The 21,795-nt window shown below is 43.5% G+C and overlaps 1 protein-coding gene across 2 annotated transcripts; it reads left to right on the forward strand.

Moving 5' to 3' along the window:
• The first annotated feature begins 1,378 nt into the window (after window positions 1–1,378).
• Window positions 1,379–20,020, forward strand: ZNF836 (zinc finger protein 836). Of its 2 annotated transcripts, XM_058424998.1 has the most exons (6): window positions 1,379–2,089; window positions 2,192–2,579; window positions 3,635–3,776; window positions 5,218–5,312; window positions 13,060–13,186; window positions 16,097–20,020. In XM_058424998.1, the coding sequence occupies exons 4-6, from the start codon at window positions 5,298–5,300 to the stop codon at window positions 18,763–18,765; spliced, it is 2,811 nt and encodes a 936-aa protein (XP_058280981.1). In that variant the 5' UTR covers window positions 1,379–2,089; window positions 2,192–2,579; window positions 3,635–3,776; window positions 5,218–5,297; the 3' UTR covers window positions 18,766–20,020. The 2 variants fall into 2 exon arrangements, with proteins under 2 accessions (XP_058280981.1, XP_032024803.1); XM_032168912.2 differs by lacking the exon at window positions 2,192–2,579.
• The last annotated feature ends 1,775 nt before the right edge of the window (window positions 20,021–21,795 follow it).

Genomic DNA, 21,795 nt, shown 5'->3' on the forward strand with positions numbered 1-21,795 from the left:
TTTTTTTTTTTTTTTGAGCCTAGGCTGGAGGGCAGTGGCACGATCTTGGCTCACTGCAACCTCCGCCTCCGGGGTTCAAGCGATTCTCCTGCCTCAGCCTCCCAAGTAGCTGAGATTACAGGTGCGTGACACAACACCCGACTAATTTTTCTTTTTTTTTTTTTTTTTAGAGACGGAGTCTCGCCCTGTCACCCAGGCTGGAGTGCAGTGGCGTGATCTTGGCTCACTGCAAGCTCTGCCTCCTGGGCTCACGCCATTCTCCTGCCTCAGCTTCCCGAGTAGCTGGGACTACAGGCACCTGCCACCATGCCTGGCTAATTTTTTTTTTTTTTTTTTTTTTTAGTAGAGACGGGGTTTCACCGTGTTAGCCAGGATGGTCTCGATCTCCTGACCTCGTGATCCACCTGCCTCGGCCTCCCAAAGTGCTGGGATTACAGGCATAAGCCATCGTGCCTGGCCTTAATTTTTCTATTTTTAGTAAAGACAGGGTTTCACCATGTTGGCCAGGCTGGTCTTGAACTCCTGATCTCAGGTGATCCTCCTGCCTCAGCCTCCCAAAGTGCTGGGATTACAGGTGTGAGCCACCACGCTCCGCCAACAATGATTTTTTAGGGATGTGATTCAGCTCATAACATTCTGTACTCTGGACTCCCAAAATTCATGTCCTTCTCACATGCAAGATCCCTTCACCCCCATCCTAACATCTCAAAAGTCTTACTATTATTATTTTTTGAGACAGAGTCTCACTCTGTTGCCCAGGCAGCAGTTCAGTGGTGCAATGACAACTCATTGCAGCCTTGACCCCCTGGGCTGAAGAGATCCTCCCACCTTAGCCTCCCAAGTAGCTGTGACTATAGGTGTGAGCCACCATGCCTGGCTAATTTTTGTATTTTTTGTAGAGACAAGGGTCTTACTCTGTTACCCCAGGTTGGTCTTGAATACTTGAGCTCAAGCAATCCTCCCACCTTGGCCTCCCAAAGAGCTGGGATTACAGGCCAGAGCCACTGCTGCTGGCCCATTTCAAAACTCTTAATCCATTTCAGTATCAAACTCTAAGGCCCAAATATCACCCAGATATTATCTGAATCACATACGGGTGAGACTCAAAGTGTGGTTCATCATGAGGCAAAATTTCTGTCCAGCTGTGAAACTGTGAAGCCAAAGAAGTTATTTGCTTCCAAAATACAATGGTGGGACAGGCATAGGATAGACCGTCAGCCCTGGAAACCACCCTTCTACTCTGTTACTGTGAGTTTGATGTTTGTAGATTGCACATGTAAGTAAGCACATGCAGGATTTGTCTTTCTGTGTCTAGCACATTTCGCTTGGCATAATGTCTTCCAGGTTCCTGGATCCAGCCACGGCTGCACATCACATCTTCACGGAGATCCTAGTTCCCTGACTACTGAGTAACTTCAGCCTTAACTGGCTTCAGCCTCACTGGCAAGACCCGGCGTAGTCCACCAGGCTCGCAAAAATCGATTTCGACTTAAATCAGTTCAACCTGACAAGAAGAAAACATCTTAGTTTCCAACAGAAGTGGACCACAACTTTAACCTTAAAGTCTAAAACATTAACTTAAAATAGGCAGGAAGCAACGCTGCTTCACAGGACAAGAAATAGTCACAAATACTCCCAAATCAGAAGAACAAAGACTTGCTGGGTGGAAGGCAGAGGGACTAACAGGCCCCGCCCACCAAACAGGCCCCGCCCACACCACCGGTCCCGCTTAGCCCACCTGGCCCCGCCCACTACCCCATCAGCCTTGCCCCACCCTTTCAGGGTTCCCAAATCAAGCCCGTCTTTCTGCCCCTTCCCTTTTGCGGGTCGCACCCCGCCCAGGCCCTTCCCCGCCCCAGGCCTCTCAGTCTTTTTTCTCAGCGCGTGCAGCTTCCTGCACACCCGGAAGCAGATCGCGCGGGGAAACGATCACAGCGGTGCGCGTCATTTTTCGTCTACCCGGACTAAACATTTGCTTCGCCCGGTCTACGTGAATCGAACGTGCACTTGGCAGTCTTGCCTTGTACATACCCGTTTCCTGGGGATCGCTACGGACCTTAAAATACCAGCAACAGCCCCTTCGCCCCAAGTAAGTCTGATAATTGCTTCCCTTTCGGTTTAAAAATCTCTCTGAGGCTGTTCCTTGCTCCCTGCCTTTCTGCCTTAGGACCATGTAGACAATCCCACTCAGGTCGTGTTCCTGCTTAAAACCCTTGCTGACCTCTGCTTCGGCCCTGCGCCAAGTCGAGTCCTCACTCGGGAGGTGGATTCCCGCCCGTCGCGACCCCGGAGCTTCTCCGTCGTCAGCCCCTGGAGGGGAGCGCCCGCCGTCCGGCTCCTGAAGGAGTCGCTTCTCCTCCCAGGTCCTGGGATTCTGCAGACCCTCCCTGTCCTGAGACACCGTACCCCCTGCCACCTTGTGCCCTCCTCACGCCGGGTCCTTTCACTCCCCAGGATTCCCCTTAACAGCCACTGCTTTTCCTGATCCCCCACGTTGGGGGAGGTCACCTGAGTCTGTCTTGTGACACCCAGTGTTCTTCCCAAATTTTACTCCACTGGAAAATATGCTTTTCCGGGAGGTGGGCATCTTATTCCTCCCCTTTCCTACTGAATGTGTGGGTGAGAGGGATCAGGAGAGGAAAAGAGGGGGACCGACGGAGCAAAAGGAAAGACCGAATAGAAGAGAATGAGGAAGACCCATAAAAACACGGCAAAATGGATGATAATTTAGGGATTTGCAAAGAGACAGCAAGAGTGAAAGAGAACGAATGGAGAAAGAAGCAGGGGGAGGAAAGCACAGAGACATTTAGAAAAAAAGGGGGACCTTCAGAGAGATGAAGGGCAGCAAAATAGTGAGGGGCGGCAAAGGAGGAGGCACTGCAGACAGACAGTGGGGAGAGGATAAAAGAGTTGGAGCCAAGGCCGACAGAGCTACGTGGTGCTGGGACTGAAAGAGAGGGCAGTGGGTGACAAGCAGAGTAGAGGGAGAACCACAGCAGGGAGGAAGCCTAGGAAGTTGGGGGTGCTAGAGAATGGGAACAAAGGAGGTGTAACAGGTAAGAGGGAATTTTAACAAGGAGAGCAGAGACGGAGCTTAGATGGGGAAAAAGAGGCAGAAATACGTGGAGATTGGGGACAATCAGAAAGATTGGGGAGAAAGAGCTACGAGAGGTGAAGTAAGTTGCAGAGCGTTGGGCAGAACAGACATAAAGAGGAGAAAAACAGAAAAGGGGAGGAAAGTGCAGAATGAGAGAGGGACACACAGAGTAGTGAAGAAAGTGGGAGAGGACCCCATCCAGATGAGCGATAAGTTGATTGGATATGGATGGTGGTTGTAATATTCTAATTTGTGACTTTATACTCTAATTTAAAATTCATTTCTTTAATTTGTACTCATGAGGATGAAAATTACCACTCTTTTCTGTAAGGCTTGTGCATTTTGTATTTATTTGTATCAAAAGATATTTGGAATTTCTGTTTAGCCAGAGGGCATTTAAATTCAGTCATTTGTGGTAACTCTTTTCTTTCCTGGGATGGGCTAGAGGATAGAGTAACCGAGAAATGGGGCAATAAATGACTGTCACTCTCGCTACAAGGTATGTCTTTTTTTTTTTTTTTTTCTTTTTTGAGACAGGATCTTGCTCTGTCAGACTAGAGTACAGTGCCATGATCTCCGCTCACTGCAGCCTCAACCTCCTGGGCTCAAGCAGTCCTTCTGCCTCAGCCTTTCAGAGTGCTGGGATTACAGACGGGAGCCACCACGCCAGGCCTACAAGGTATGTCTTTGTATGAGTATTGAGAGTCTTATTTTTTTTTTTTGTAATGAATTTACTTTTTTCTTTTTTTTTTTTTTTGAGATGGAGTTTCACTCATGTTGCCCAGGCTGGAGTGCAATGGTGCCATCTCGGCTCACTGCAATCCCTGCCTCCCAGGTTCAAGCAATTCTCCTGCCTAAGCCTCACGAGTACCTGGGATTACAGGCATGTGCCACCATGCCTGGCTAATTTTGTATTCTTAGTAGAGACAGAGTTTCTCCATGTTGGTCAGGCTGGTCTCAAATTCCCAACCTCAGGTGATCCGCCGGCCTCGGCCTCCTAAAGTACTGGGATTACAGGTGTGAACCACTGCACCCGGCCTACTTTTTTCTTTGTAGTTCCACTTAATTCATTGTTATTTTGGAAGCTTGAGATAAGTGTTAGTTTATTCAATATCTGCCTTTCTATAAATAATTACTAACTTCTGAAATAAGATTTGGTGGCATCCTATAATCAGCTGATGTCATTCATTTCTAAAAAGATATTGTCACTTTTTTAAACTTTCACCTGTAATTCATTAAATTTTTCAAATACTTTCCAAACTGTTAAAGTGTCCAATACAGTCTAGACACCACGGTGTACGGTAGATGCCCCTGAACTTCTTCATTTTATAACTGAAAGTTTGTACCCTTTGGCCAAGATTTTTCCATTCTCCCCACCACCAGCCCCTGGCAACAACTGTTCTACCCTATTCCTATGAATTGGATTCTTTAAAATTCTGCTTGTGAGGTCATACAGTAATTGTCTTTTAGTGTCTGTCTTATTTCACCTAGCATAATGTCTTCCAGGTTCATCCGTGTTGTCGCAGATAGCAGGATTTTCTTCTTTTTTATGGTTGAATAATAAATCCATTATACTTATGTACGCATACTGTATATAGCAATATAAATACACGTACACATAAAGATATGTATACAGACACATCATACATTTTCTTTTTTATTTTTAATGATTGATTGATTGATTTGAGATGGAGTCTCGCTGTGTGGCCCAGGCTGGAGCACAGTGGCATGATCTCAGCTCACTGCAACCTCCACCTCCCAGGTTCAAGCAATTCTCCTGCCTCAGCCTCCTGAGTAGCTGGGACTACAGGTGCATGCCACCACACCCGGCTAATTGTTGTATTTTTAGTAGAGACGGGGTTTCACTGTGTTGGCCAGGATGCTCTCAAACTCCTGACTTCAGTTCATCTGCCCGCCTCTGCGTCCTAAAGTGCTGGGATTACAGGCGTGAGCCACCATGCCAGGACACCTGGTCTTTGTTTAGGAATTTATTATCCTTGCATCCCCCTGGTGCAGTGGGCTGTCTCTCCAAATGCTGAGGTCTTCCCCGTGGGCATGGTTGTAGCGCAGAAAGGAATGTGTTGTTTCCAAGCATTAAACAACAGATTTTTGACTTTCAGATTTGACTTGTAAAGAATTAATTATATTGACTGAGAGAGAAGCCCAGAAGAGGAAGAAGGGGAAAGAAAAGGAGTCAGGGATGGCTCTTACACAGGTAAAATGGTATTCTTAGTGGATCATTCTGTCTCTTTCCTTTTTGAAATGCGACACATTGGAGTTGCGAATCTTCTCTGAGTCTGAAGCATCCTGCCTGACACGTTTGCTGCCATTCACCCATGCCTTCCCTCAGTTTCTCTCATCTCACTTAGGTTCTATCTCACTGCGACCCAGTGACATTAACTTGGGAAGAGGCTCCACTGGGCATGGTCCTGGGAGAGGCTCACACCCAGACATGGATGGAGACGGGCTATGGGCCCCACAGTGTCAGAGCTGTTGGCAGCAGAGGTTGTTTAGAGGCAAAATCAGGATGCAGTCAGCTCTCTGTAGACCAGAAGTAGAGAAGCTGCACACGGAAGTCACATATTAATGTGCAGGATACTTCGTAAATTCTGGAAAAGAGGCCTATGAGGGGAGATCTTTTCTGCCTAATTTTATACTGTATTTGAAGCTGTATGAATTAGTCACTGTTTCTAACTTCAAAATCTTAATGCCTGGGAATGGAATGGACATTTAGATACACACATCAGTGATAGAGGGTGTTTATTTTATCATTGATTTTTTTTTTTTTTTGCAACGGAGTTTCGTTCTTGTTGCCCAGGCTGGAGTGCAATGGTGCGATCTTGGCTCACCGCAACCTCCACCTCCCTGGTTCAAGTGATTCTCATGCCTCAGCCTCCTAAGTAGCTGGGATTACAGGCATGCGCCACCACGCCTGGCTAATTTTTGTATTTTTAGTAGAGACGGGGTTTCACCACGTTGGTCAGGCTGGTCTCGAACTCCTGACCTCAGGTGATCCTCCCGCCTTGGCCTCCCAAAATGCAGGGATTACAGGTGTGACCCACCATGCCTGGCCTATCATTGATTTTAAAATATAAAATCAACCTGAATGTCGGATTCATTTAGCCATTGTCGCTATATCCGTCCTACAGAGACTGTGGTGTTCATGCTGGGACTCTTAGCAGTTGTTTTATGTAAAAAGGTTATAATTTTGCTCAGAGGTAGGAGCAGAACTCCTTTGTTATTAGAGAAGATGGAGCCAAATTCTCTCATTCCACCAATTATTACTGAAAATCATATTTCTTTTATTTTAAACATCACATAATATATTTATTTGCAGTAAAAGTCCAAGCAGAGATGCATTTGAGGCATTAAGAAGGTGGTACAACATGAAGATGATAGGAAAATAATATGTTATTATATATGAAATTCATGCTATGTTAGATTTTAGCTGTTCCTGTCAAAAAAAAAGGGTACCTCTGAGATGATGGATGTGTTAATTTGTTAAACTATAGTGACTTTTTTTACTATCTATACTGTAATATCATGTTGTATACCTTATATATACCATAAAATTTATAAGCAAACATAAAACACGGGGCATCAAGGAAACATTTCGGTTTAATGTTAAAAAAAAATTTATAATCTTAAAAAAGGACATTGGCCAGGTGCAGTGTCTCATGCCTGTAATCCCAGCACTTTCGAAGGCCGAGGCAGGCGGATCACAAGGTCAGGAGTTAGAGACCAGCCTGGCCAGCATAGTGAAACCCCACCTCTACTAAAAATACAAAAATTAGCCTGGCGTGGTGGCACATGCCTATAGTTCCAGCTACTCGGGAGGCTGAGGCAGGAGAATCCCTTGAACCTAGGAGGCAGAGGTTGCAGTGAGCTGAGATTGCACCATTGTACTCCAGCCTGGGTGACAGAGCTAGACTCTGTCTCCAAAAATAAAAATAAAAATAAAAATAAAAAAAGGACATTAAGGCATATATATTCCAAAAATTTAACTACAGAATATGAAATGGGTCCTAGAATGTAGTAAAAAATAAAAAAAAATTGAGCAAAGAATGAAGATTATTTTATTCTGATTTCTTTTTTTTTTTTTTTTTGAGACGGAGTCTCGCTCTGGCCCAGGCTAGAGTGCAGTGGCGCGATCTCAGCTCACTGCAAGCTCCGTCTCCCGGGTTCACGCCATTCTCCTGCCTCAGCCTCTCCGAGTAGCTGGGACTACAGGCGCCCGCCACCACGCCCGGCTAATTTTTTGTATTTTTTGTATTTTTAGTAGAGACGGGGTTTCACCGTGGTCTCGATCTCCTGACCTTGTGATCTGCCTGCCTCGGCCTCCCAAATTGCTGGGATTACAAGCGTGAGCCACCGTGCCCGGCTATTTTATTTTGATTTCTACAAATTAATGAAATGGAAAATGGAAATGCAAAGAGTTATCATTTTCCCCAGATCTTCAAAATCTAAAAGAAACATAGTAGTAGGTTTTGTTTAAATGGGTGAGAAATCTCATGTGATGTTGGTGGGAGAGGGCCGCTTTGCAGCTCAGGGTAGTGGAAAATCTTGCCAGATCTAGCAAAGCAGGAAATGCACCATCCTAGAGGAAGTGATCACTCTTTCAAGTGCCCAACCTGGGGGAACCCAGGTTCCTTTCCCTGTCACATCATCCACCATCCCTCATGTTTCTGTGGAGAGCTACTATTGCAAGTTCTGTGGCAAGAGTCAGTGAGAGGTGTCAAGTTGCATTTACACATCATTTTGAGATTTCAGAAAACAATTCTTCAGTGAATGTTCTGCTGTGAAATTTTATTTTGCAAGTTTTTGAAGTGTACGTATTTTTATGTTAATAAACACTAATAGTTTGTTTTGCATCCTCTTTGGAGCAGTCCCTAAATGAAGACGAATGGGTCTTTTACCGTTTTTTGCTGTTACAAAGAATGTCACCGTGGCTGCCTGTATGCATGCTATCTTCACCACAGATGTCTGAAGTTTCCTCCAGTTTGGGCAGTTAAAAGAGTGAGTGCCTCTTTTAGGATGGCATACCACAAAAGCAAAAATAAATAAATGTTTGCTTTATCTTTTTCTGGAAGGCCTGGCTCACAGTGTGATTATAAAATACTATGTTTCTTTTAGATCTAAGGTTTTCTTGCTTACATTTTCTTTGCATGAATCTTTTTTTTGGTGATGAAGTCTGGCTCCGTTGTCCAGGCTGGAGTGCAGTGGCATGATCTGGGCTGACTGCAACCTCCGCCTCCCAGGTTTAAGGGATCCTCCTGCCATAGCTTCCTGAGCAGCTGGGACTATTGGCACTCACCACCATACCCAGCTAACTTTTTTGTATTTTTCGGAGAGAGGGGGTTTCACCATGTTGACCAAGCTGGCCTCAAACTCCTGACCTCAAGTGATCTGCTTGCCTTAGCCTCCAGAAGTGCTGGGATTACAGGCATGAGCCATTGAACCCAGCCTTTGATTATGTTATGGCTTTCAGTAAAGCTTGTTTGTTTACTTACAGTTAAGTAATGTTATATATATTCACATTATTTATTGGACTTCCAGAATACATATGTTCTTGGTGCTTGATGGTTTGCCATGAGCCCCTTATGCTCTCTTCATTTTTCTCTGTTTTTTATAGTTTTTGTTTCTCTCCCTGTCAAAATCCCCTTTGAGTTCACTGATTCCTTCTTCTGCCTGATTAAGTCAGCTGTTGAACTCATCTAGTGACTATTTCAACTCAGTTATTTTATTTTTAGCTCTAGTCTTTCTTTCTTTCCTTCTTTCTGTCTTCTCTTTCTCTTTCTTTCTTTTCTTTCTTTTTCCTTCCTTCCTTCCTTCCTTCTTTCTTCCTTCTTCTCTTGGTCCTCCTCCTTCCTCCTTCGAGACAGAGTTTCACTCTTGTTGCCCAGGCTGGAGTGCGATGGTGTGATCTCGGCTTACTGCAACCTCTGCCTCCTGGGTTCAAGCAATTCTCCTACCTTAACCTCCTGAGTAGCTGGGATTACAAGCACACACCACAAAGCCTGGCTAATTTTTTGTATTTTTAGTAGAAACGGGATTTCACCATGTTAGCCATGCTGGTCTCAAACTCCTGACCTCAGGTGATTTGCCCTCCTCAGCTCCCCAAAGTGCTGGGATTACAGGTGTGAGCCACTGCACCCGGCCATTTCTCTTTCTTTCTCACTTTTTCTTTCCTTCTCTCTTTTTCTTCCCTCCTTCCCTCCCTCCCTCCCTCCCTTCCTTCCTTCCTTCCTTCCTTCTTTTTCTTTTCCTTTTTTTGTGGCAGGGTTTCACTCTATTGCCCAGGCTGGAGTTCAGTAAATGATCCATCTAAAACAACAACAACAACAACAACACACACACACACAATTATAATTTTTTGACTGGGGATCGTGTCCTCTCTGAGCCTTTGCTTGTCATCTCCTAATTGAAGAGGTTTGCTGGTTTCTACTCAGAAGCTCCCCTGTTACCTGTCTGTGCTATTGAAGACTCTGGTGCTGCAGTCAGCTATGGTACTAGATCTTACCTAGTGTCTTTCTATGTTACTGCACACACTGGTTTATGTCAATCTTCTTTTTTCTCAGTGGCCCCCTAATCTTTCATCCTGTTCCTTTCAGTGATTATATTCAGGCAAGACAGAAACCAGTTGATATGGCTTTGGTTGTGTCTCCACCCAAATCTCATCTTGAATTTTTAGTAGAGACGGCCTCGGCCTCCCAAAGTGCTGGGATTACAGGCATGAGCCACCGCGCCCAGGCTGTGGAAAGCAGAATTTAAGAGTGATGAACTGGCCAGGCGCGGTGGCTCATGCCTGTAATCCCAGCACTTTGGGAGGCCGAGGCGGGCGGATCACAAGGTCAGGAGATCGAGACCATCCTGGCTAACACGGTGAAACGCCGTCTCTACTAAAAATACAAAAAGAAATTAGCCGGGCATGGTGGCGGGCGCCTGTAGTCCCAGCTACTCGGGAGGCTGAGGCAGGAGAATGGCATGAACCTGGGAGGCGGAGCTTGCAGTGAGCCGAGATTGCGCTACTGCACTCCAGCCTGGGCAACAGAGTGAGACTCTGTCTCAAAAAAAAAAAAAAAAAAAGTGATGAACTAAGATGTTTGGCAGAAACACTCTCAAAGCAAATTGTTCAGGTTGCTGCATGGCTTCTCTGACCTGTTTATAGTAAAATGGGAGAAGAGAGAAATGAGTTAAAAACAATTTGTTTTCAAAGCCCAGTGTAAAGATTTGGAAAATTCTCAGCCTGGCCATGTAAAGAATTAAAAGTGTATTCAGGAGAGAAAACCAAGAGGGGTGTAGCCAAGTGGCCTCAGACAAGGAGATTAGTATGGATAGAAGTAAGCCAGGACCTAATTATTGAGACAATGGGAGAATCACCCCAAAGGCATTTTAGAGATCTTTGAGACTGCTGTGCCCATTGTAGGTCCAGAGTGCCAGGGCCTTGAGGGCAGAATAGTTTCAAGGGAGTGGCCCAGGATGCCCTTTGAACCTGGGAACTCTGATACCTCAGGTCTGTGATCTCTGTATTTCAGAGCAGAGGTCCTTGGCTACCCCACCTGTGGCTGAAGTGGGACCAGGTGCAGACCAGCCACCACTCCAGAGGGCACACACTGTTGGGAGCCAAAAAGGCCAAAGGGATCGTGATCAACTCAGCATTCCACTGGAGGCTATATGATCAAACAGCAAACTGTTTATCATGAATGCAGGATGTGAGCAAACTCACGACTGTGCCTGCCACCAGAAGGTTTGCTGAGGGCTGTCACTCCCCGGTGCCGGGCTCCTTGAAGTTATCTACTGGGAAATCTAGAGCTTATTGTTCGAAGGATGCAGTCTTGCAAGCCTGCTGTGATCCAAATGGCCGACTGAGTTACCGACAATCACCCCTGCTTCTGGTTATCTCTTTTACCTAATAAATTCGGAGGGCTGAAAAAGCTCAGGGCCCTTGTCCACTAGAGGCAAGATACCCCCTGGCGCCTTCTTCCAAATATACTGTCTTGTCTTTTTCTTTTATTTCCACGTTCACCCCCTTTGTTCAGTCCACCAGGGATCGAGGTCGGTTACAACACACAACTGTAAACCTTGGCAACATCAACACACTGCTAACTAAAAGTGTGCAGAGGGCATGAGATGTGGACTCATGTCTACTTCCATCTAGATTTCAAAGAATGCCTCAGAGATGCTTGGAGCCTAGGCATAGAAATGCCATATGAGTGAGGCTATCCCTGGAAGTCTCCACTAAGGCAATGCTCAGTCTAGCTGTGGAGGCAGGGCCAACTTCAGAGAGTCCCTGTTAGGATAAGGTCCAGTAAAGCCCTGGGAGCAGGGCCACCTTTGAGACCCCAAAACTGTAGAGTCACTGGTATGTGATTCCAGCTCGGGAGAGCTGCAGGCACTGTGAGAACTTCCATGTGGGGTGATCCCAACAAAACCACTGGGGCTGGGATCCCCGGGATGTTGGGACCCAACCTCTACTCTAGGATGTCTAGAAGGTGGGACACGGAGTCAAAGATTATTGTCAAGCCTTAGTGTTTAATGTGTATGCCCTGTTGGGTTTCAGCCTTACGTGGGAACAGCTACCCCTTCCTTCCTGTTTCTCCCTTTTGGAAATGAAATATTTAACCTGTGTCTGCCCCACCATTGTATTTTGGAAGCACATAACTCGTTTGATTTCATAGGTTCACAACTAGAAAGCAGTTTGCCTTCGGATGAAATGCACGTTTGAGTCTCACCCATATCTGATTTAGATTGTAGTTAGATACAACTCTAGACGATAGGCTTTTGAATTGGTTGTAGAAATAAAGCTTTGGGAGCCATTGGGATAGAATGTATTTTGTTTGTGAGAAGTACATCAATTTTGGGGGCCAGGGGTGGAATGCTATGGTCTGAGTTTTTTTTTTTCTCCTCCACAATTCATGTTGAAACTTAATCCCCAGGGCCCAATCTTTAAATGTTTTGAGGCGTGGCCTTTAGGAGGAGATTGGATCATGAGAAGTCTGCCTTTGTCAGTGGGTATGCTGTTCTCGTCAATGAGATATCAAAAGGTTTATTCTACGGAGTTCACTGCTTTTTGCCCCTTCTGTCCCTTCTGCCATGTGGGGACACAGCATTCATCCCCTATGCAGCAACAAGACCATCTTGGAAGCAAGGATCATCCCTCACCAGACATCAGTCCTGCTGGCACCTTGATCTTGGATTTCCCAGCCTGCAGAATCATGAGAAATACATTTTTATTGTTCATAAATTACCCAGTCTGTTTTACTTGGTACAGCAGCACAGAGAGACTAGGACATACCATAACCATAATTTAACCATTTGTTTCTTTTAATTCAAGACTGATTCTCAGACATCTGGATTCAGATGCCTGCTCTGCCATTTTCAGGTTGTTGACCTAGGTGACTTTTTAGCTTTTTCTGTGACATAGTTATCTCCTAGTAACATGGGAACAAATCTCTCTATCTATCTATTATGTTGTTATTTGAATTAGAACATGTAAAGCATTTGGAGTAATGCCCAGCACATGGAATGTGTTCCAAAACTTCAGTCATTGCTGTTGCTGTGGTCATCACAGTTTTTAGTTTCTGACCTTTCTTTAAAGCTGCTATGGACATTGTCATCTCGAAGACACCACTCGTATGCTAGCTCATCTAAGACACTCAGTTGATATATTGAACATAATATCTAACACTTATACAGATAACCACATGTTCATTTCTTTGTATATTTCTTGCACTGTACACAAAAATGAGAAGTGTACACTGATTTACAGGATATCATAATCTCTGATTGAATTTTAAAACAAATTTAAATTAGGGACACATAAACTTCTCACAGATGCCTTGCATGGATATGTGAAAACACACACTTCAATCAAATTGATGTGACAGTTCTCTCCTCTTCTCATTTTATGTATAGATAAGAGCTCTCCCATTGCTCATGTTGAAATGTGTTTTTCATTTCAGGGACCTTTAACATTCAGGGATGTAGCCATAGAATTCTCTCAGGAGGAGTGGAAATCTCTGGACCCTGTGCAGAAAGCTTTGTACTGGGATGTGATGTTGGAGAACTACAGGAACCTGGTCTTCCTGGGTAAGGATAATTTTGCTCTAGAAGTTAAGATCTGCCCTCGTGTATTTTTGTATTTTCTCTGTTGTCTTTCTTGGGAGCCCTTCCATTATTTGACTGAGACTGAAGCCTTGTTGACTCACAAATAAAAAGCTTCATAATGCTGCATCTGGCCTTTCACTTCCCAGATCGTCACACTATCTCCTTTTTGAATGTCTTCCCTTGTTGTCCTGTGCCCATAGTATAATTCCCATATTTAAGTATTAGTCAGTATAATGCTACTTTTTTTTTTTTTATGGAGACAGAGTCTAGCTTTGTCGCCCAGGCTGGAGTGCAGCGGTGTGAACTCAGCTCACTGCAACCTCCGCCTTCCGAGTTCAAGCAATTCTCCTACCTCAGCCTCCGGAGTAGCTGGGACTACAGGCTCACACCACCACTCCCGGCTAATTTTTTGTATTTTAGTAGTTACGGGGTTTCACCATGTTGCCCAGGCTGAGCTCAGCAGTCTGCCCGCCTTGGCCTCCCAAAGTGCTAGGATTACAGGCGTGGGTCACCACGCTACTTCTAAATTAGTATCTGTCTTTTCTTCCAAAATCAGCATTTTAACTATTCTTTGGGCAATTAATACCCACAGCTCTGCAAGCACAAACGTTGCTGCCCCATGCTCATAACTCTTTGCCCTCCCCTCTTGCCCTTCCTCCTCCCTGCCTCTTCCAAACATACTACTTTGGTCCAGATGGACTACCCAGTTACTTACTAGCATATTAATTTTACACTCCCATTATTGCAGTATTCCCTCACCTTCCGTGTTACACTCAGTGTGTCAGGGGTGACCCCTACTCATTCACTTGACTATTTTCTGAGAACACTGCCTATGTCAGTATGTGCAGGGGATGATGACTCAGATACTGTCATTCATGAAGGATGACTGAATAATGTTTTGGCAACACACCTTGGCTCTTGAAGTATTTCTTTCCACACTCTTGGTATTTGGAGTGACCAGTTATCTGCACTGACTGTTTGGCCAGTTTTATTTAAAAACATGTTTGATCCCAGAAACCCAGGTTCATGTCTTACTTTCTTTGTAATTTGGGTGTAGATACATAAATCCTGTGGGCAGGCTTACTGTCCTTATTTGTAAAATAGTGATAATTTATCTTAAGATTTTTTAAAACAAGTTAGTGCTGTTTGCTAGCTTAGAATATTGCATGTTTTATAGTAAAGACTCACAAATTTCTTTGTTTAATAAGGTATGTCAACATTATTTCATGCTTATAATGAGATGGCATATTAGCTTTAACTTAGTGTGGTTAGGTATAGCAGATACCATAGATAGGGTGTTTTAAACAACAGAAATTCACTTTTTACAGATCTGGGTGATGAGCAGTCCACATGTCAGAGCCAGTCACCTTGGTTCTTGGTGTGGGCCATTTTCCTGGTGTATCATGGCTAACTCTTTCTGTGTCCTCACATGGCAGAAGGATTGCCATGCAAAAAGCAAAAGCTTTTTCACATCTACTCTAATTCCTATTCTGTTCCTGAAATTCTACTTACCATGGTGACCTAATTGCCCCCTAGAGTTCACACCTCCAAGTAATATTACATTGAGGATTAGGACCCCAACATACCAGTTTTGGCAAACAAGTCAATATAGCTGACTTGCACTGCTTGTTAGTGTTACAAATGTCTATTTTTTATGGAAATAGATAGTTTTTGTTTGTTTGTTTGTTTTTCTGAGACAGAGTCTTGCTCTGTCACCCAGACTGGAGTGCTGTGGCGCGATCTCAGCTCACTACAACCTCTGCCTCCTGGGTTCAAGCAATTCTCCTACCTCAGCCTCCCAAGTAGCTGGGATTACAGGTGCACACCACCATGCCTGGCTAATTTTTGTATTTTTAGTAGAGATGGGGTTTCATCATGTTGGCCAGGCTGGTCTCGAACTCCTGACCTCGTGATCCACCCACCTCAGCCTCCCAAAGTGCTGGGATTACAGGTGTGAGCCACTGTGCCCGGCCAGAAATAGGCAGTTTTAGAACAGGTTTAATAATTATATAATAAGTATTCAGAAAAATAACTTAGTATTATAACTTCAAAAAATTCTTTCTCATTTTCCTAGTACTATTTTTGATTTATAATTCTAGCTTGCCATTTACATAGATCATTAATTAGTTGAACTTGTTGATATTTAGCTGTAATTTGACATTTATTTGTGCACAATAAACATGAAGTAAATATATATATATATAAAACTATTTTCTCTTCTGAGAGAGCCATATGTTTGCTGCCAGTTGGTGTATGATTTGGGGGCATAGTGGAAAAACACTTGTTTTAGTGCTAATATATGTTTGCACAACATGAGTCTTTCGGTCATTGAATGTTTGAAACTGGGCTTCCTTAAAATTAATTTGAATTACATGTGATTACTCTTTCTTTACTGAAGAATTCTACTCATTTTTTATTTGTAAAAATAGAAGATCACTGTGGTAAAGTTTGGTAACTGTCTAGTATAAATGTTACTTTCAGTGTAGTATGTTTTCAATATAAAATATTTACAAATAGTAGTTATTAAAAAAAACAAATAATACTAGTTATTTTTAAAACCCATGTTTGGCCAGGCACAGTGGCTCATGCCTGTAATCCCAGCACTTTGGGAGGCCAAGGTGGGCGGATCACGAGGTCAGGAGTTCGAGACCAGCCTGGCCAATATGGGGAAACCCTGTCTCTACTAAAAATATAAAAATTAGCCAGGTGTGGTGGTATGTACCTGTAGTCCCAGCTACTCAGGAGGCTGAGGCAGAAGAATAGCTCAAACCCAGGAGGTGGAGGTCGCAGTGAGCTGAGATTGTGCCACTCCACTCCAGCCTGGGCAACAGACCAAGACTCCGTCTCAAAAAAAACCAACAAAAAAACTCCCATGTTCATTATATTTTGTAGGTATCCTTCCTAAATGTATGACCAAGGAATTACCACCAGTAGGGAACAGTAATACAGGAGAAAAATTCCAAACAGTGATGCCGGAAAGATATGAATGTTATGATGTTGAAAATTTTTACTTAAGGGAAATCCAGAAAAATCTACAGGACCTTGAGTTTCAATGGAAAGATGGTGAAATAAATTATAAAGAAGTGCCAATGACCTATAAAAACAATCTTACTGGTAAAAGAGGTCAACATAGTCAAGAGGATGTAGAAAACAAATGTTTCGAAAATCAGCTTACATTAAGCTTTCAGTCACGTCTGACTGAACTGCAGAAATTTCAAACTGAAGGGAAAATTTATGAATGTAACCAACCTGAGAAGACAGTTAATTATGGTTTCCTAGTTTCACCACTTCAAAGAGTTCTTCCTAGTGTCCAAACCAACATTTCTAAAAAATATGGGAATGAGTTTTTGCAACTGTCATTACCCACCCAACTTGAGAAAACACACATTAGGGAAAAACCTTATATATGTAATGAGTGTGGCAAAGCCTTTAGAGTGTCTTCAAGTCTTATTAGCCATCAGATGGTACATACTACAGAGAAACCTTACAAATGCAACGAATGTGGCAAAGCCTTTCATCGGGGCTCACTACTAACTATACATCAGATAGTCCATACAAGGGGGAAGCCATATCAATGTGATATATGTGGCAAGATCTTTAGACAAAATTCAGATCTTGTAAATCACTGGAGAAGTCACACTGGAGAGAAACCCTACAAATGTAATGAATGTGGCAAGTCCTTCAGTCAAAGTTACAACCTTGCAATACATCAGAGAATTCACACTGGAGAGAAACCTTACAAATGTAATGAGTGTGGGAAAACCTTCAAACAAGGCTCATGCCTGACTACACATCAGATAATCCATACAGGAGAGAAACCATATCAATGTGATATATGTGGCAAGGTCTTCAGGCAGAATTCTAATCTTGTAAATCACCAGAGAATCCACACTGGAGAGAAACCATACAAATGCAACATATGTGGAAAGTCCTTTAGTCAAAGTTCCAACCTGGCAACTCATCAGACAGTTCATAGTGGAAACAAACCTTACAAATGTAATGAGTGTGGCAAAACCTTTAAACGGAGCTCCAGCCTCACTACACATCAGATAATCCATACAGGAGAGAAACCATATACATGCGATGTATGTGACAAGGTCTTCAGTCAACGTTCACAACTTGCAAGGCACCAGAGAAGTCATACTGGAGAGAAACCTTACAAATGCAATGAATGTGGCAAGGTCTTCAGTCAGACTTCACATCTCGCGGGGCATCGGAGAATTCATACTGGAGAGAAACCTTACAAATGTGATAAATGTGGCAAAGCCTTTAAACAGGGCTCATTACTCACTCGACATAAGATAATTCATACCAGAGAGAAACGTTACCAATGTGGTGAATGTGGAAAGGTCTTTAGTGAAAATTCATGCCTTGTAAGACATTTAAGAATTCATACTGGGGAGCAACCTTACAAATGTAATGTGTGTGGCAAGGTCTTCAATTACAGTGGAAACCTTTCAATTCATAAGAGAATTCATACGGGAGAGAAACCTTTCCAATGTAATGAATGTGGCACAGTCTTCAGGAACTACTCATGCCTAGCACGTCATCTAAGAATTCATACTGGGCAGAAACCTTACAAATGTAATGTGTGTGGCAAGGTCTTCAATGACAGTGGAAACCTTTCAAATCATAAGAGAATTCATACTGGAGAGAAGCCTTTTCAATGTAACGAATGTGGCAAGGTCTTCAGTTACTACTCATGCCTAGCACGTCATCGGAAAATTCATACCGGAGAGAAACCTTACAAATGTAATGATTGTGGCAAAGCCTATACTCAGCGTTCAAGCCTCACTAAACATCTGATAATTCATACTGGAGAGAAACCTTATAATTGTAATGAGTTTGGAGGGGCATTTATCCAAAGTTCAAAACTTGCAAGATATCACAGAAATCCTACTGGGGAGAAACCACACAAATGTAGCCATTGTGGTAGAGCTTTTAGTCATATAACAGGCCTGACGTACCATCAGAGAAGGCATACTGGAGAGATGCCATACAAATGTATTGAATGTGGCCAGGTCTTTAATTCCACTTCAAACCTTGCAAGGCATCGGAGAATTCATACTGGAGAGAAACCTTACAAATGTAACGAATGTGGCAAGGTCTTTCGTCATCAATCAACACTAGCACGTCATCGGAGTATTCATACTGGAGAGAAACCTTACGTGTGTAATGAGTGTGGCAAAGCCTTTAGAGTGCGTTCAATTCTGGTTAATCATCAGAAAATGCATACTGGAGACAAACCTTACAAATGTAATGAATGTGGTAAAGCTTTTATTGAAAGGTCAAAGCTGGTGTACCATCAAAGAAACCACACTGGAGAGAAGCCATACAAATGTATGGAATGTGGCAAGGCCTTTGGGCGGTTTTCTTGCCTCAACAAACACCAAATAATTCATTCTGGAGAAAAACCTTATAAATGTAATGAGTGTGGCAAATCGTTCATTAGTCGCTCAGGCCTCACTAAACATCAGACAAAACATACTGCAGAAAATCTTACAACAAAATTCAACGTGGAAAAGCCTTTAGATGTTCTCCTAACTTCTGGGTTCAAATAATTCATACTTATTGATATAGTTTGTATATTTGTCACTTCCGTCTGAAATCTCATGTGGAATTTTAATCCCCCTTATTGGAGGTGGGGCCTGGTGGGAGATGATTGGATCACAGGGGTGGATTTCTCAAGAATGGTTTAGCACCACTCGCTTTTTGCTCTTCTTGGGATAGTGAGTTCTGGGGAGATCTTGTTTTTTTGTTTGTTTTGTTTTTTTGAGACGGAGTCTCTCTCTGTCGCCAGGCTGGAATGCAGTGGCGTGATCTCGGCTCACTGCAACCTCTGCCTCCCAGGTTCAAGTGATTCTCCTGCCTCAGTCTCCCTGAGTAGCTGGGACTACAGGTGCACACCACCATGCCTGGCTAATTTTTGTATTTTTAGTAGAGACGGAGTTTCACCATGTTGGCCGGGATGTTCTCAGTTTCTTGACCTTGTGATCTGCCCGCCTCGGCCTCCCAAAGTGCCAGGATTATAGGTGTGAGCCACCGCGCCTGGCTGAGATCTTGTTGGTTGAAAGTGTATGCCACGTCAGGCATGGTGGGTCATGCCTGTAATCCCAGCATTTAGGGAGGTTGAAGCAGGCAGATCACTTGTGGCCAGGTGTTCAAAACCAGGCTGGTCAACGTGGTGAACAGTTGTCTCTACTAAAATAGAAACATTAGCCAGGCATGGTGATGCATGCCTGTAATCCCAGCTACTCAGGAGGCTGAAGCATGAGGATCACTTGAACCCAGCAGACAGAGGTTGCACTGAGCCAAGATCGTGCCAGTGCACTCCAGCCTGGGTGACAGCGAGACCTTGTCTCCAAAAAAAAAAAAAAACAAAAAGTGTATGGAACTTTCCTCTCTCTTGCTCCTATTCTTGCCATGTGACATGCCCACTCCCCTTTTCCCTTTCACCATGATTTTAACATTCCTGAGGCTTCCTCAGAAGGTGAGCAGATGCCAGCATCATGTTTCCTGTAAAGCCTGCGGAACTGTGAGTCAATTAAACTTCTTTATAAATTACCCAGCCTCGGGTATTTCTTTATAGCAATTCAAATATGGCCCAATACATTTACACATGCAGTAAATGTGGCTAAGTTTTAAGGTACTGTTCACTACTCACTTGGCATAAGAATGTACATACTGGAAGGCCGGGTGCGGTGGCTCACGCTTATAATCCTAGCACTTTGGGAGGCTGAAGTGGGCAGATTGCCTGAGCTCAGGAGTTTGAGACCAGCCTGGGCAACAGAGTGAAACCCCGTCTCTACTAAAATACAAAAAAATTAGCCGGGCGTGGTGGCGTGTGCCCATAGTCCCAGCTACTTTGGAGGCTGAGGGAGGAGAATTGCTTGAACCCGGGAGGTGGAAGCAGTGAGCCAAAATCACACCACTGCACTCCAGCCTGGGCAACAGAGCAAGACTTTGTCTCCAAAAAAAAAAAAAAAGAATACACATATTGGAGAGAAATTACTGAAGTGCAGTATGTGTGGCAAGAATTCTATTCAAAGATCAAAACTTGTGGATCTATAGATAATTCATAGTGCAGAGATGCTTTACAAATGAAAAGAGTGTGGCAAAACCTTTACCAGAGTTCAATCACTACTGGACATAAGGGAGTTTATACTGATAGGAAATCTACATGTATATGCCAGAGACTTTCCCCAGGCATCAGAACTCACGAGACATCAAAATATACAACTTTGAGAGGAACCACACACATGTAATGTGTGTGGTAAGGCTTTTACCTGACCATCAAAATGGAAACCAGAGTATTCATACTGAAGAGCTACCTTACAAATGTAATAAATGTAGTAAGACTTTTTAAAAAATCAAATGTTCGACCAGGCGTGGTATCTCACGCCTGTAATCCCAGCACTTTGGGAGGCCAAGGCAGGTGGATCATGAGGTCAGGAGATCGAGACCATCCTGGCTAACACTGTGAAACCCCGTCTCTACTAAAAATACGAAAAATTAGCTGGGCGAGGTGGTGGGCGCCTGTAGTCCCCGCTACTTGGGAGGCTGAGGCAGGAGAATGGCATGAATCCAGGAGGCAGAGCTTGCAGTGAGCCGAGATCGCACCTCCAGCCTGGGCGACAGAGTGAGACTCTGTCTCAAAAAAAAAAAAGAAAAAAAAATCAAATGTTCATGCTTTTGGAGTGAGAGAATTTATATAGGAGAAAAATCCTATGAATGTGCTGAACATGAAAGGGACTTTAAGCAGTAGTGTGTTTTCAATCTTTACCAAATTCATACTGGAGATAAACCTTACAAATGTAATCAGTGTGGTAAAATTTAAAACCAGTTCTCACAACAGACTACACATCCTTCAAATCATGCTAGGGTTAACCAAGCCTGCTTCTCCAAGATTGGCCTGGAATATTACATACTACACAACAACTACAAGACAAAATTTGTTAAAACTCAAGACAGTATGTATGTCAAAGGAGCCAGAACATATGTGGAAAAGGCCAATTCAGTTTATAAAATATTGTATTCAATTTGAGGTTTTTGTTTTGTTTTGAGAGAGTCTTTGGTCTTTCCTCCAGGCTAGTGTGCAGTGGCATTACCTCAGCTCACTGCAACCTCCACCTCCCAGGACTTTTCACATTCCCCTACCCCTGGTTTTTTTTAATGATGATTTTAACTCTCCCCTCTAATGCCTTTTTCTTTTTAAAAATTTTTCAGAGAAAGCATTTTAGAAGAAAAGGAGTCTCTGTTCTTAGGTTTCCTCTGATCCCTCATGGCTAGGACAGTTTATTCCTAGAAAGGGAGGTCCCATGTTATTGGGAAAGCTCACATTTTGCACGTTGTGAAGTCTCATGTCCTGCGGAGAGAAAATGGGGGGAGAAAGGGAGAGAAACAACAAACAGAAAAATAACAATTTCAGAAAATTGACATGGGCCATGTTACTCTGAAGTTCATACATCAGTATGAAGGTGCCTTAGGTATGTAAATAGGCTGTTATTATCTTCTTCTGACATTTAATTTGTCTAGCTTCGGTTCTCAGGGCTTTAAGAAAGCACAGCTTAGTTTTTAGTGATTTCAAATTA

The sequence above is a fragment of the Hylobates moloch genome, unplaced genomic scaffold (genome assembly GCF_009828535.3).
Source record: "Hylobates moloch isolate HMO894 unplaced genomic scaffold, HMol_V3 SCAFFOLD_12, whole genome shotgun sequence".
NCBI lineage: Eukaryota > Metazoa > Chordata > Mammalia > Primates > Hylobatidae > Hylobates > Hylobates moloch.